We start from the raw sequence: 13,376 nt of genomic DNA, 5'->3' as shown, positions 1-13,376 counted from the left end.
TACCAGCGGAAGATGCTAATAATGTATTTGCCTTCCTAAGAGTCAGGTCAACTAGCACATATCCTGTGAAATGAAACATTGCTGAGAACATTCAAAGACACTGAGACTTGATTGCTTGTAACACTGCGCTGCTACAGGGCTCATGGGCCGCTTAGCACCTTCCAAAATAGTTCCCAGCCCAGCTCAGACCAAAGCAGACAGAGCAGACAGACCAAAGCAGACCATTTCCAGTAGCCAGTTCCCCCTTTTTGAAGAGAAAGGGCATTGAATAGCTCAGACAGCTAAATAGCCACAGTACCAGAGAAAACCCTAAGGCACAACTCAGTGCATTTCTGGGAAGATGCAGAGTGGGGCACTGGATCCACATCTCAGCCTCTGCCTCAAGTACCAGGTACACCCTGAGGTCTCCAAAGAGCACAGGCAGCAGCAAGCCACTGCAAACCAAGCTTTTTCTTCATTCTGTGGCTAGAATGCATCATCCATGCCCAGGTATAATCCCTGGCATGTTGAGCTTGGTGTACCGGAGCTCCCAGGCACTATTCACTGACCTGCTCCTTTTCTGGGATAGACAGCTCCTTGAAGCTCCCTACAGAGCTGAAGCCAGTGCCATGAAGCCTCCCTGTGCCCAGAAGAACCATTCACAGGCCTGACTGGATGCACTGGCACAACCTTGGACTTGAGCAAAGGAGCTGCTGCAAGTCACTCCTTCATCCCCTCCTTTGCTGCTGCAGCCAGAGGCCACCAACAGGATCAGACTCAGGCGTGCAGAAGTACCCAGGATGAGAACAGCCTGCAAGATCTTGCAGTGTTATCTTAAACAAGAACAAGCAACCATAACAGGAACCAGGGGGAAGGAAAACAAGAAAACAGTAGTAAGATCATGGCTTTTAGAGCAATGATCATATACTGTTTCTGAACCATTCAGTAGAACCCTTTTTTTCACCACTTATTTTAATAGCAACCTATGCATCATCTTTCAGCTTCACAGAGAACTCTGTGCTGCCAGATATGCTGACTCCATTCCGACCATGTACAGCATCCTAACAGGAGGCCAGAGGGACCATTAGATCATCAGGTCTGCCTTTGTACTGCAGGAAAATGAACTTCATCCAAATGCATATGAAATATTTGCAGTCAGACCCAGTGAAGAACATTAGCAAAAGGCTGTTGGCATCGATGAGTCACTGAAAACCCTCTGCCAAGTCCACACCAGCATTTAACTGCCTCCACTCCTGAGCAATCCTATAAACACATTGCAGCAAGAACCTCTATGCCACAAAGCCTGGGTAAAGCAGGATTATACAGCCACAGATGGTGTCAACAACAGCAATTAAATGTGAACTGGGGTGTAAAATGCCCAAAAAGAAAATGGGAGCGAGAAAGAATGAGTCTGGGACTCTCTGCCTGCTACCTGGGAAGCCTCACATGCCCCTTGAAACTGTCCAGGCAGGTACCAGAAGTAGAGGCTTCCCCAGATTATTCTCCCATTACCCACCTTCCTCATCACTGTGACCCACCCTCCCAGCCACAAGGCAGAGGGACAAGGGGGGACACATCCCAAGGGACACTGACATAGAGGGAGATGCCCACAGTGTCCTCACAGCAGGACTGGCCAGCCCAAATTAGGGATGCATCCAGCATACAAGTGCAGTCATAGTTGGCATGTGTCGTGGCTACCCTAATCCCACAACACTCAAGAGGAAAATCCTTCTAGTCAGGGGAGCTGGAGAAATAGGGATGTTAAGCTGAGCAGAGCAAAGCAGTGATGTTTTCAGGGCTGGATTGTTTTTCTTCACTCAGTGTCAGAATTCAGTAATTTTCTGTGATATTTGCTGGGATATCAAAAGTCACCTCACAGCGAGTCTTCTGGGGAAAATACTAAAACCCAGCTCTTGCAAGTCTTAAAGTTGGATGCATTCATGAAATTGTTTGTACAAGCCACACCTGCAAAAAGGTCAGACATGAGCAGGATGTCATCCAAAGAAAAGAAAGAAAAACCCAGGAAAGAAACTCAATCTTGGGTATGCAGCTATCAGACAAGGTGAGAAAATAATTATCTAGAAAAAACATAGAGTGCCAATAAATGGATTTTTGCAACCACAGAAGTCCGCAGGGTCCCTGAAGGTACCAGCAGAGAGCTCTGGCTGGGGAATCTGGAAAGGCAACACATGCAGGAGTTGCGAATTTTAGGCAAAATAATTGTATAAATAAATAGTACCAGGGTTTAGTGTACCTGCAAAGTTACCTGAGTAAGGGAAAATGAAGGTTGTCATACCAGATACTATCAGGAGTTCAGTGTAAACAGCAGAACAGAAAATATCCCACCTGGCAAAAAAATGAAACATCACAAACTGAAGTTTTTTAGGGGCCCTGAGTTTCCTGGATGAAAATGTGTCTGTTGCAGCAAGGGGTGTAAGAAGATGGATGAGGTGGAAGGACAGAGTCTCCCAGAATGGCTGGAGGCAGCAGCAGCTAGCTTTCCATGAGGAGCTAGCTTTCCATGTGGTTACTTATGGACAATTATTTCAGCTAGGCTTTCTCTTAAGCTCCGAAGACAGTAAGTTATAGAGAAGCTTCAAAAGTGATGCTTTGGACTCCAGAACAGACAGAAAGCCATTACAGGCACTTTGCAGAACAGAAGTTCTTGAGGGTTGCAGAAAACTCTGTATCCCCAGCCTTGATCTTCCAGTGCAGAGCAGAGGCTGAAAGTGCAGCAGAGTCTGTGTGAGAAACACAGCACTGGGACACAGCTCTTCCTTACTTTAAGCTTGGAGGCAGTGGCACTCTCAGATATAGATAATGACAGGTAAACTGTGTGTAAGTGCTGGACCAAACATCCCTGTTTATGCCCCAGATTAAGGCATGAAAGCTACTTGCAAAAAGGTTCAGCACTCTTCTGAACACAGTGTGAACCTTGGGGCTGCCCTTATGCTCCTGACAGCAGCACAGGCCAGCTGTTGTCACCAGAGGCAGCTGCAGTCTGAAAACAAACATGCTAGGTATCAGATGACTCAAATTCAACCAAACTTGCTACATGATCCCAAAGCAACATTCCAACTGCAGAAAGGGTAAAATCTTTCTGAGCCCAAAAAAGTCCAAATGTGACTGAGCAAGACTTAATCTTCCCAAGACTCCGTCTCTGGGTGGCTGGCAAGCCATGATAATGAGCTGGGTAAGCTCAGAACCTACACACTGAGCTGTTAGTTATACTTTATGTATCAAACATAATAGAAGTAGAGTGAACTTGGTGCATCTGTGGATCTGTTGAAGGAAAGTACACAGAGTGGCACAGAAAACATTTCTGTCTTTAAAGTTTACAAGGAGATGAGTGTGGAAGAGAGAAAACCCAGAGACAGACTTTTTGTGTTCTAGTGAAGTTCCCCGCCAGATGTTAGAAGAAGACATTTCTGCCCATGTCAGAGAGCTGTAAACCCAGAGCACACCCTCATAATCCTCCTAGCAAGGCTCACATGAGAGCAGACGCACAGAGTGCCACATGGGTTGGTCGAACTTCTGCGCGATGGTTTTGGTAGCCCTGCAAATGGCAAAGGAGCTAATCTCGAAGGGCATCGGCCACGGGGGAGCAGCGAGGGAGCTGCCGAGGAAGGGGCCCTGGGCTGAAGAGTATATTAGCCGTGCACCAGACAGCCCGCTCGCAGGCTTCCCCCACAACCGAGCAGCTGGCCTCGCCATATGATATCCCCTCCACCTCCACAGGGCTGTAGCCAGAGACTGGAGCTGGAAGCAGCCCTGCCAGGCAAGTCATAGGAAGCCTCCATCGGCTGAGCCAACTCAAGCCATGGGAAGCTCCGGCGTGGAGTGCTTACAAGGGGCCCATTATGGGAGGAAGGAGCCAAGAGGCCAGGTACCTGCAGCAAGAGCGGCAGCAGACAGACTCCGTCCCGCAGAGCCAAGCAAGCCCCTCCAGCTTCTCCACCTCCTAAATCATATTACATCCCCCTCGGGAGTCCCCCACCCTGCATGCCTCCCAGGACGGCCGTGGGCCGCTCCAGAGGGCAGCTGGGACACTCTGCCCGCTGCCGCGCAGCTGTCTGCCAGCCGTGGCCCCGATCTGCTAGAAGGGCACTACATCCGACCACGCCTGAACCACGCGCCCCCACAACCGGCAGACGGCGGCCTGGCGGCCCACGCACACTCGGGTCACACGCCACGCCTGCGTGCACACCGACACACACGCAGCCACGAGTGAATGCGAGCGGCGAGGCCGCAAGTGCGGGACAGACGCGCCGCAGGACAGGGAGCATCGAGTGGGCTCCCACGCTGCTCCGGACCCGGTCGCGGGGAAGCACTGCCCCCCGTCCCGCAGGGGACGTGGCAGCGCCGGGAGCGCCCGTGGGATGGGAAAAGGGATGCTGCACGGGGCTCGGGATGGGACTCTGCCCCTCCGTCCCGGGCTCCCCAGCGCCGGGAGCACCGGGGCTCACGCTACGCGCTCCCGGCAGGATCCCCCCCGGCCGCAGCACTTACCCCGCCATCCTCCCTCTGCCGCTTGGCTCCTTCGCCCGGGGCACCACTCGCGCTTTCAGCCCGCTGCCCTGCCGCTGGCGGGAGGAGTCCTGCCTGCTCCTCTGTCCCATGCCGGGACCGAGCCCGGCATCTCCCGCTTGGCCCCGGGGCGTGGGCAGCCCTCGGTCGGGACGATGCCTCCGGCCGTCGGCACCGCTCGGGCTCCCCGCGGCGGCCGCGGAGCCGCGATCCACGTGGAGGGCTGCGGGGAGGGGCCGTGACGGTGGAAGGGACCGGGACGCTGGGGACAGGCCGTTCGCCGTGCCCACCGTCCCCAGGGCAGCCCCGCGGCTCCGTAGCCGCGCCGCTCCCCCGGCCCCCGGCTCCAGCCTAGCCGCCGAGTCCGGCCGACAGTGGGCGAAGCCCAGGAGGACGGCGAAGGTGAACGGGAGGAGGCTGGCGGCAGCGCCCCTCATGGTGTCAGCCGGTGGCGAGGGGAGACGGGCGGTGCGGAGCGCTCAGAGCCCGCCTGGCATCCCCCGGCGGGCGCGGGGCAGCGGGGACCGCCGGCTCTCCGCCCCCCGCTCACCGCCCCATCCCGTTCCGGGACTCCGACGGGACCTGCCGCCCACCGGGGCCGGGGGCGCAGAGAGCAGTGCTGAGGCAGGGGAGAGGGCTGCCGGGCGGCCCCCGCAGGAGGAAGAAGAGGAGAAGGGCGGCCGTCCCCGCTCTCCGGGCTGCCAGCGAGATCCCGCGCTCCGCAGGCAGCTCCAAGCACCTTCGCGCCTGCCTCTGGCACTGGCAGCGCCTGGAGGGGATGGAGGGTTTTATTTTTGGAAACCTCCCCCTTTGTGTCTTTTTGATGCTGACATCCCCCCTCTCCAGAGGACACGGCTCGGCCCCCCTTCTTAGGAGAGGAGACATTCCAGCAACACCCACTTTGGCAAAGGGAAACAAACTACAACAGAGAAGCCTTAACCCCTGCCTGGCCAGGGAGACCCGACCGCCGCCGACCCGGCAGTCGGCGTGCAGCCCCCGCAGCCCGCCCCGACGCCCGGCCCGCAGCGACCCGCCGGGCCCCGCCGCAGCTGGGAACGCTCAGGAAAGGTGGAGCGACCCCGGCTTTGAGAGCACGGAGCAGAAGACACGGATGCCGAATACACCGCTGCCCCTCAGCATCTGGGGACTCCTGGAGCTGCATCAGCGCCACTAGCCCTCTCGCTGTTCTGGATCGCATCTACCAGGAGAAAGGCACAGCAATGGGGAGAGCCTTACTGGCTATCCCACGCTGGCTCCAGAGCTCTTAGATCTTCTCAACCCCATTCAGGGGTTTATAATCTTCCTTGTGTAAGTTCAGGCTAGAAAAGGACCCACCTATAAGCTCCAGGTCCTTCAGCCTGAGATATCCTTCAGGAGACATATTCCAGGAGCTTGGAGTAGATGTCCATCCTTCCCCCCATCTACCTCTGCCTGAGTACCAAGAGGTCGAGGGAGGACTTTCAATGACTGCTTTGTTTTATATGCGCTGAAAAAGACTGAGAGAAGAGTAGGAGGAGGGAGAACAGGGGCACAAATCCCCTTTCAGCCACACACATCATCTTAACCTCATGGTCTGCCACATCTCTACAGATCTCTGCTGCTCTTGGCCATCTTGGGCAAGGAGCAAATCCTCCCACTGGAGTGCAGACACTGTCCTTTATTTGGGATGGACTCATTTCAACCCACAGAAGCATTTGTTACCTTAGTGGGTGACTAAAGGCCTCTTGCTGCATCTCTACATGCAAAGAGATAGATAAGAGCAGATGCTCACAGGAAGGAGATACTGGATTCTGTGCCTGCAGTGGATCCTGTGGTGACCCTGAGCACAGCAGCTGGATGTCTGCAGGAGAACACAAGGAACTCTGCATGTGCATAGAGTGATTCTTTGGGGACACCTTTTCATCTTCCAGCAGCTTGCAGGGTAGGGGCTCCTTCAGCCAGCTGCTGCAGCTCAGCCACTGGGTTTGAAAGGCAAATTGTCATATCAGTCCATGATTTTACCTGATTTCTTTTGTTCCTTTTGTTCTGTGGGGTGACTGCAACATAGGACTACTGGCTCCTGTTCTGTGCCCACTGCTTCCCCAGCCCATTACAGCCCTATCCCACTGATGCTCCTCTCCCTTCAGCCTCCTACTACAGGTGCTGCCTTCCCTGGTCCTCACCAAGCTGTCTGCTTTCCAACAGCTTTGTGGCAGAGGGGTCTGTCCAGCTCACCCAATTCTATCTCTCCAGCCTCCAGCAGTTGTGCTCCTAAAGCCTCTCTTATGTGAAACCAGTGGTTCCACCTCCCTTCTTCTCACTGCCCCTCGACTTTTATGCTCTCTCAGACCACAGCCACCTCCTTGGGATAGCAGCACTGCTACCTACCCTCCAGCATGCAAAGAAGCTGGGAAAGGAGCAAAAGCACAGGGAATGAATCCCACTGAAAGCATGCTTGGTTTAGGGTGGAGCAGGACCTCAGCACATTCCTTCTGGCTGGGGATGGCAAGTGAGGGAGATGGGAGGTAACCCCAGGTGAGCAAGTGTGACCAGAATAATGGGCAGAGTGGGTTCAGGCTTTACCTTGGTGCTGGCAGCTGAAGGGCAGGCAGAAATTTCAGAGGGTGCTTTGGCACCTCCTGGGATGCAATCAGCTTGCCTCTCTGTCCTATCAGGGCAGAGACAGTCCCTTGGGCAGGAGTTTGCATGGCAGTGGATGTTATAAGCAATGCTCACTAACAGCCGTGGCTTGTTTCTTTGTTCTGAGGAAGAAGAATGTCCTTTCCATCCTCACCTAATTACTTTCTTATGCAGCAGTGGAAAGAATGCTTGTGCCTAAACCTGACATGAGAAAATTATCAATGCCATAAACAAAGCCATAAACAAAGCAGCCAAGAGCCAGGGAGCTTGGCCTTTTGAGCCAAGAGCTCAAAGCCAGAACAGGAGACCCCAGAACAGGGGCACAAGTGGATTCCTCCTTCCCAGAGGTGTTGGATCACCACAGAGATGACGACTTCAGCATCCCCAGGGGACAACATGTGCACAGGAGCCTGCACTTGGGGTACCAACAGTAGTGGGGCTCCAGGAGCTTGTGCCTGCCTAATGGGGCTGAGCAATGAAATGTACAAAGAGAGACATCAGTGGCCCCCTGGCACCTCTCACAGCCACCCCTGGCTGCGGTGGAGCCTGGCCCAGGGAGTTGGCATCCCTTCTCAAATCAGCTTAGCTTCGTGTTTACAGTAACTCCCTGAAGCTGGACACTGAGCTCCCTGCTGCCTCACACAGGCAAACACTCCTTAGCTTTTCAGGGATGTGCTGATGCCATTTGATCCCACAGGAGTGCTGCAGCAGAACAGGGGCCAGCTGAGGCCAGTGGCCTCCAATCCCCCCACCTGAGGGTTGTCTGGCACAAGGAGCTGAGGGCACAGGAGTTATGTGCAGGTGCTCTATGGCTCATATTTGGCCATTCCCAAAACCAAATCCATTAGAAAAGGGGAAGGACAGGGGGTGTGGGGTGTCCTAGTGCAGGTTGGGCTTCAGCATGCGGCACAGTGGGGGCTCAGCAGTCAAACATGAAATACCTCATTGCTCAGGAACTCGCACAGGCAGGGAGTGAATGGCTGGGCTGCTTGCTTCTGAGGTCAAGCCCTCACTTGGGAAGAGAAATCAGCAGCAGCAGAGTGAGGATGGGGCAATAAGCCGGCAAGCAGGGTTTGACAGCCCAGCCCCCAGCAGCAGGGAGCACAGGGCATCTCTGGGGACATGACCTTCAGGCAGGCAGTTCAAAGTGCTTTTTGCTGCCTTCACTTCCCTTAATTCACCATGTGACCTTCTAGGTAACAGAAATGGCACCAGAGGAGAATCTGAGGGCAGACATAGTTGCAGCACCTCTACAAGTCCATGCTTTCTAGGGCCAGGGCACTGAGCTGAATGAGGCAGACCTCACAGCCAGTTCAGAAAGCAAGAGGCTCATCAGACCCTGAAGAGAAGAGGAACAAATGTGGCCTGCATTGATGACACTTCTTACCTGCTCTGTCTATGGCAGGCAGGGTGGGGTGCTTGGGCAGCTGAGGATCAAAGCCACAGAGCCAAAGGCAGAGGGGTCAAAACGGGCTGTGACCTGGAGGGACAAGCATAAGTCACATCATCTTGAGCCCTCTCAAAGGATAGGGAGAAGGGATTCTTCCAGACTGTGCTGATGGGGCCCCTCTGTGCTAGGCCCCCTCACACCTACACTACCCCATCCACTGGGTCCACACCAGCTCTGCATAATTCCCTTGGGGTGGTTAACACCTGGGAGCCATGCTTCCAGGGCCAGTTGGCCCCCAGATGTGGCTCCTGGCACTGTATCCCTTCGATTAATTAGCCCCTTTTCTTCCTCTTCAGAAGGATTCACAGCCCACATGTGCTTCTTCCTCTGCTGAGAGCATACCCGTAACACACTGCAGATGGGACACATTCCATGGATTCAGAAGCTGCCTGCAGCTCCTGCAGAGGAAGAAGGAGTGCTCCCATTGCTCAGGGCTCAAGGGCAGGGGAAGGTTGGTCAGGTTCACTGGCTTAAAAATCGGGGTGTGGAGCCAGCCTTGTAGAGGTAGGACTCACAGCTTCTCTGAAAAGAGCCATCTCACACCAGGAGGGACAACATGGCAGCTGTGGAGAGCTGGATAGAGAAACAATTTAAAGGCAGCAATACAGAGAGATCTCTGGAAAGGATCTCTGTAACCATGGGCATCAGAGAGGCAGGAAAAGCAGCTTCTGAATTTGCAAACACAGCCAGCAAATCCTCTATGGACAGCATTTCCACCCGTTGCCTTTGCCGTGAGATACCCACAGCTTGTGACACCCATATTTATGGGCACCCAGGGAAGTAGACATTCCCACCCAACAGACAAGCCACTACAGCCAGACACACAGCCTGGCCCTTCAGACACCTCCACACACTCATGGTGCCTAGAGCCTTGGGGACATCTTGGCTTCTCCCTGGGAGGAGGCCACCAGCAGGCAGCTAAGAGCTGTGTAAGCAGTGGTTTGTTGTCAGAAAACAGAAGAGAAATTGTCCAGTTCCTAGTCTAAAGCCAAGGCTTGCTGTTTATATTGTTCTTTGTGCTTTCATTTAACCAGGGCAATCTCTGAGATGGAGGCACAGACCAGGCAACTGGTGTCCTACAACTGCATTTCGTGCTCATGGTGTTGTCTAAGCATTTGTCCATGCATTACCAAGGGCTTAGACCACATGCTGAGAAAGAGGTTACAAGAGAAAACAAAGACATGCCACTAGGAAAAATAAACCTGGAGAAAATGATCAGGTGGCAAAACCCAAGGGATGGGAGTGCAGAGTGAGGCAGAGAGGAGATTGCTGTGGGCTACTGCTGTAGAAAGGACCTGGTTGGGTTGGCTGCAGAGCACAGCTGGTTCCTTATTTATCCATCACACTATTTAGAGCCCGTTTGGCAACTCCTCAGGAGAAAAAACCCCTCTCCGTTAGAATGTGACTCATACAGAGCTACAGCAGCTCAAGGGAGTCTGTTCATTTATAATTAATGAAGTCCTTTTGAAATGATCTGACTGCAATCTTCCCTCTTCCCAAGAGGCTGGTCTGGCCTCTCTGCTTCTTCAATACCTGTGGCTGGAACTGCACGTGGCAGTGAACAGGGCCTGAAAATCAGGAAAGCCTGATCATGCCCTAAGAGCACAGAGGCTGCCCTGACCAGGAAATCCATTCCATCACATGTTCCCTGTGGAACAAACTTGCTCAGGACATCATCCGGATGGAGGACTTCAGCTGCTCCACTCATTTGTCAGCTGTCCTCACTAAGGAAGGAAAGGGAAATGGAAAGGGAAGAAGGAAGCAGAACAACTTGACATTTTTATGGGTTGTGACTCTCTTCTTGGGAGGTCAGGGCGCTGCTGAAAACAGTGGAAAGGGCCCTGATAGTGTGAATTACCATAACCTTCTCTTCCCCTTTTCACTGGGGTCTCAATGCCAGGAGGCTGTTCCTGTGGCAGCTATTGAACATCAGCATGTCACAGACTGGAAGGGAACAGGGAAGCAGGAACTGCAGCTTGAGGGTACGCAGAGAGCCTGAGGTGCTCTCCTAAGTGAAAAGTCTCCCTTGCTGGTGTCTGGCACAACTTCACAGGCAGCACTTCTGAACGAAACCACAACCTGTAGAAAATATCAGAGATGCAAACCAGTTGATCCAGCAGTGAAGATAGAAGAAACCAGGCAATGCCAGACTACGATGAAGAAGCTCTTCCTGAGAAATTCATCCCATGCTGAACTTCTTAACAACAAAGAGATGAGAAAAAAACAAACCTGAATCAAACTTCGAATTCTACAGAGTGTTTGCAATTAAAGTAGCTTTATTCCTACTTCTGATTCCAAAGCAATCTTCCTAAAAAGCAATTTGTTTCCTTCAGGTTGCTGTTCCTTCCTTAAGAACCTCATCGTGGCTGCCCAGGGCATGCGGAACTTGGACTTCAAGTTCTTCAGCTTTGCATCACTGAGTAAAACTCATGATGGTAGGTCCTGAAATAAGAATGATTTGTGGGGGTGATGTTATATCTGCATATTGGTTTGATTACTCTGCCATCCTGAGATTGTAGGCTCACATCTATCACAGGATTTTAGGTGCTTTCCTACCAGTTTGGGCACTGCAATCACTGTGTGAGCAATGATCTCAGCCCATTACAATGCAATGATTTCAAGAGGATGTTTAATAGCTTATTAATAAGTGAATCTTAGGGAACTGAAAAAAGTGGCAATTATTAGGTGGCATGTGTTAGAGCTTAAATAATCATCATGCAGGAGACTAATGCATTGACACTTTACAGTCCCATTGGATAATTATTGGGATTAGGCTGAGTACCCAATTTCCCAGCTATGACTTCATAGGCTGGGAATCCTGCTCTCTGGTGACATCACAGTTCTACAGTCTCCCTCACAGTTGCCATGCTGACTACTGTCAGGTGGTGACTACATATAGGTGTGGCACACAGCCTTAAGAAAGGACCCACACTCTTACAGGAAATAAGAATAATGATGAATGAGAGTCTAACAAAGAAATAAATGCAGGTCAGCTGCAGAGGTGGTGAGCAAAGCCCCCTTTCTTGCCACACCACATCAGGTCATAATCTTCTGAGAAATGCAAGGAGCTTGAGATGGGGAAGCATCCACTTCCCACCCAGACAGGGGCCATGCCAGGCACTGAAGTCCATAATATGATTAAAGAGATAGCATTTGTGATTCTCTTACCTCTCCCAAAGGAGTTTGGAGCTAAAGACAAAAGCAGGGACGATGTTCTCTGATGATGATGATGATTATTACCTCTGTGCTCAGCTCTAGCATGCATTTTTCAGGCTATGCCTCTGCCTCCCCACCCTCGCCCCTTTCCCCATTTCAGCCTATCTGAGCAGGCAAGGAAGACTTGCACAGCTCAAGCCCAAAGCAGTGCCAACAGCATAGGCGGCCACCTGCTTTCTCTCAAGGCTGGCAAGCCCTGACAGCAGAGGTGGCAGCTGAGGAAGGCAGCTGGTACCACTGATGTGGGAGAGACCCTCCCCTTCCTCTCTCCCAGAGCCAGGCCCTCTGCATCCCTGAGCCAAGGGAAGCTCCTGGAGGGTGGCAGGACTGAAGGAGGTGGGGAGCTCCTGAGATTTCTGGGGAACATCCTTGCATCAACAGCATCAGGTCAGAACTGCCTGCTTTGAAGCTGTGCAAGCTGGGTTGCTCTATGGGCAGCTCCTGCTGAAGAGGACCATGAGGAAGGCAGGCAGGGCTACAGAGCAGGAAAGTTTTTCCCCAGACAGGAGTGCAATCTGGGAGCAGATGAAAATGAAGCAATAGCACTAGCTAGCCTTATGCCCACTGTAAGGGACATGGGGATGCTGAATGCTCCTGGCTGGACACAGAGCATGACCAGGGCCACCCCAGGTGGCAGGAAAAGTGCTGTCTCTGGGGATCCCTCTCAATGCCACTTTGGTTTCTTGTTCCACGAGGAGATGGTACCCATATGGGCCCTGGCCTGAGTCACCCCGACCTTGCTGCCCACTTTCAGCAAAAGCAGCTGCTCCTGTGGCAGGATGCTCTCAGACAGGCTCTGCTTCCCTGCAAGCTTGGCTGGATCTGTGGGAACTGTGCAGGGTATGAACATCACTGACAAAAGCTTTAGGCTACACAAATTACTGAGAGGTAACAGTGGAGCTAAAATCCTATGTGAGAGCAAGTCTGGGGACCTAGGGAGTTGAACAATAGGCTATCAGCACGGACCTCGTGTCTGAGTTCGCAGGCACCATATGTAACTGAGTGGTGTGGTATCAGCACCTCATCCCCACCGTCCACAAGCTTCCTGTCAGCCTGCACCTAGGGCTGGCTGTCCTTCCCACACCAGAGAACGGGTGCCCCTCTTTGGTAGCCCACTGCTGCCACCAGTCCTTCCACTGGGACTGTGTTTTTCCCCAGCACAGCTTTCAGAAACCAGATCTAGGCCCAGCAAGACACCTTTCCCAGCCCAGAAGGAACACTTGCTTTTCAGGAAAAAAGTGCATGTGAAGTTTGGCCCAAGGAAGCAGCCGCCCCACTTATTTCAGTTCCCATGGCAATGCCAGCAGGGAGGGGCTCTGACCTGCAGTTCCTCCCAGACCACAGAGCTCCTGGGGATGTCAAGAGAAATCACAGAGGCTGGTGGCCAGCTCTAGCCCTGTGCCTCCTCACCAGGACAGATCCAACCAAGGCCAATGCACCGCAGGGATGCATCTGTGTTACCCATACAAGCAGGGCAGCCTCTTCAGTGACAGCGCCAGTGCTGCAGAGCCTGGGGGCTGAGGGAAATTCTGGCTTGTCCCTTTCTTCCCTCACAGTCTGACTCTGAGTTGATGTGAACTACAGC

General features: G+C 52.9%; 1 protein-coding gene and 1 long non-coding RNA gene across 2 annotated transcripts in view; both read right to left on the bottom strand.

Moving 5' to 3' along the window:
* LTBP2 (latent transforming growth factor beta binding protein 2) overlaps positions 1 to 5,028 on the bottom strand; it is a 72,116-nt gene extending 67,088 nt beyond the window's left edge. The window contains exon 1 of the mRNA XM_053981418.1: positions 4,489 to 5,028. Coding sequence (XP_053837393.1) covers positions 4,489 to 4,943 — 455 coding nt within the window. The 5' untranslated portion in view covers positions 4,944 to 5,028. The remainder of the gene's footprint in view (positions 1 to 4,488) is intronic.
* A 5,322-nt stretch (positions 5,029 to 10,350) lies between these two features.
* LOC128809430 (uncharacterized) lies at positions 10,351 to 11,307 on the bottom strand. Its single transcript, XR_008437721.1, has 2 exons — positions 11,132 to 11,307; positions 10,351 to 11,017 (listed from the first exon to the last, which is right to left on the bottom strand). It is a non-coding gene; the product is annotated as an uncharacterized LOC128809430 (long non-coding RNA).
* Between the last annotated feature and the right edge of the window lie 2,069 nt (positions 11,308 to 13,376).

This window comes from Vidua macroura, chromosome 6 (assembly GCF_024509145.1).
Source record: "Vidua macroura isolate BioBank_ID:100142 chromosome 6, ASM2450914v1, whole genome shotgun sequence".
NCBI lineage: Eukaryota > Metazoa > Chordata > Aves > Passeriformes > Viduidae > Vidua > Vidua macroura.
Note: the sequence above shows the minus strand (reverse complement) of the source record. Positions and strands in the feature narration are given on the sequence as shown.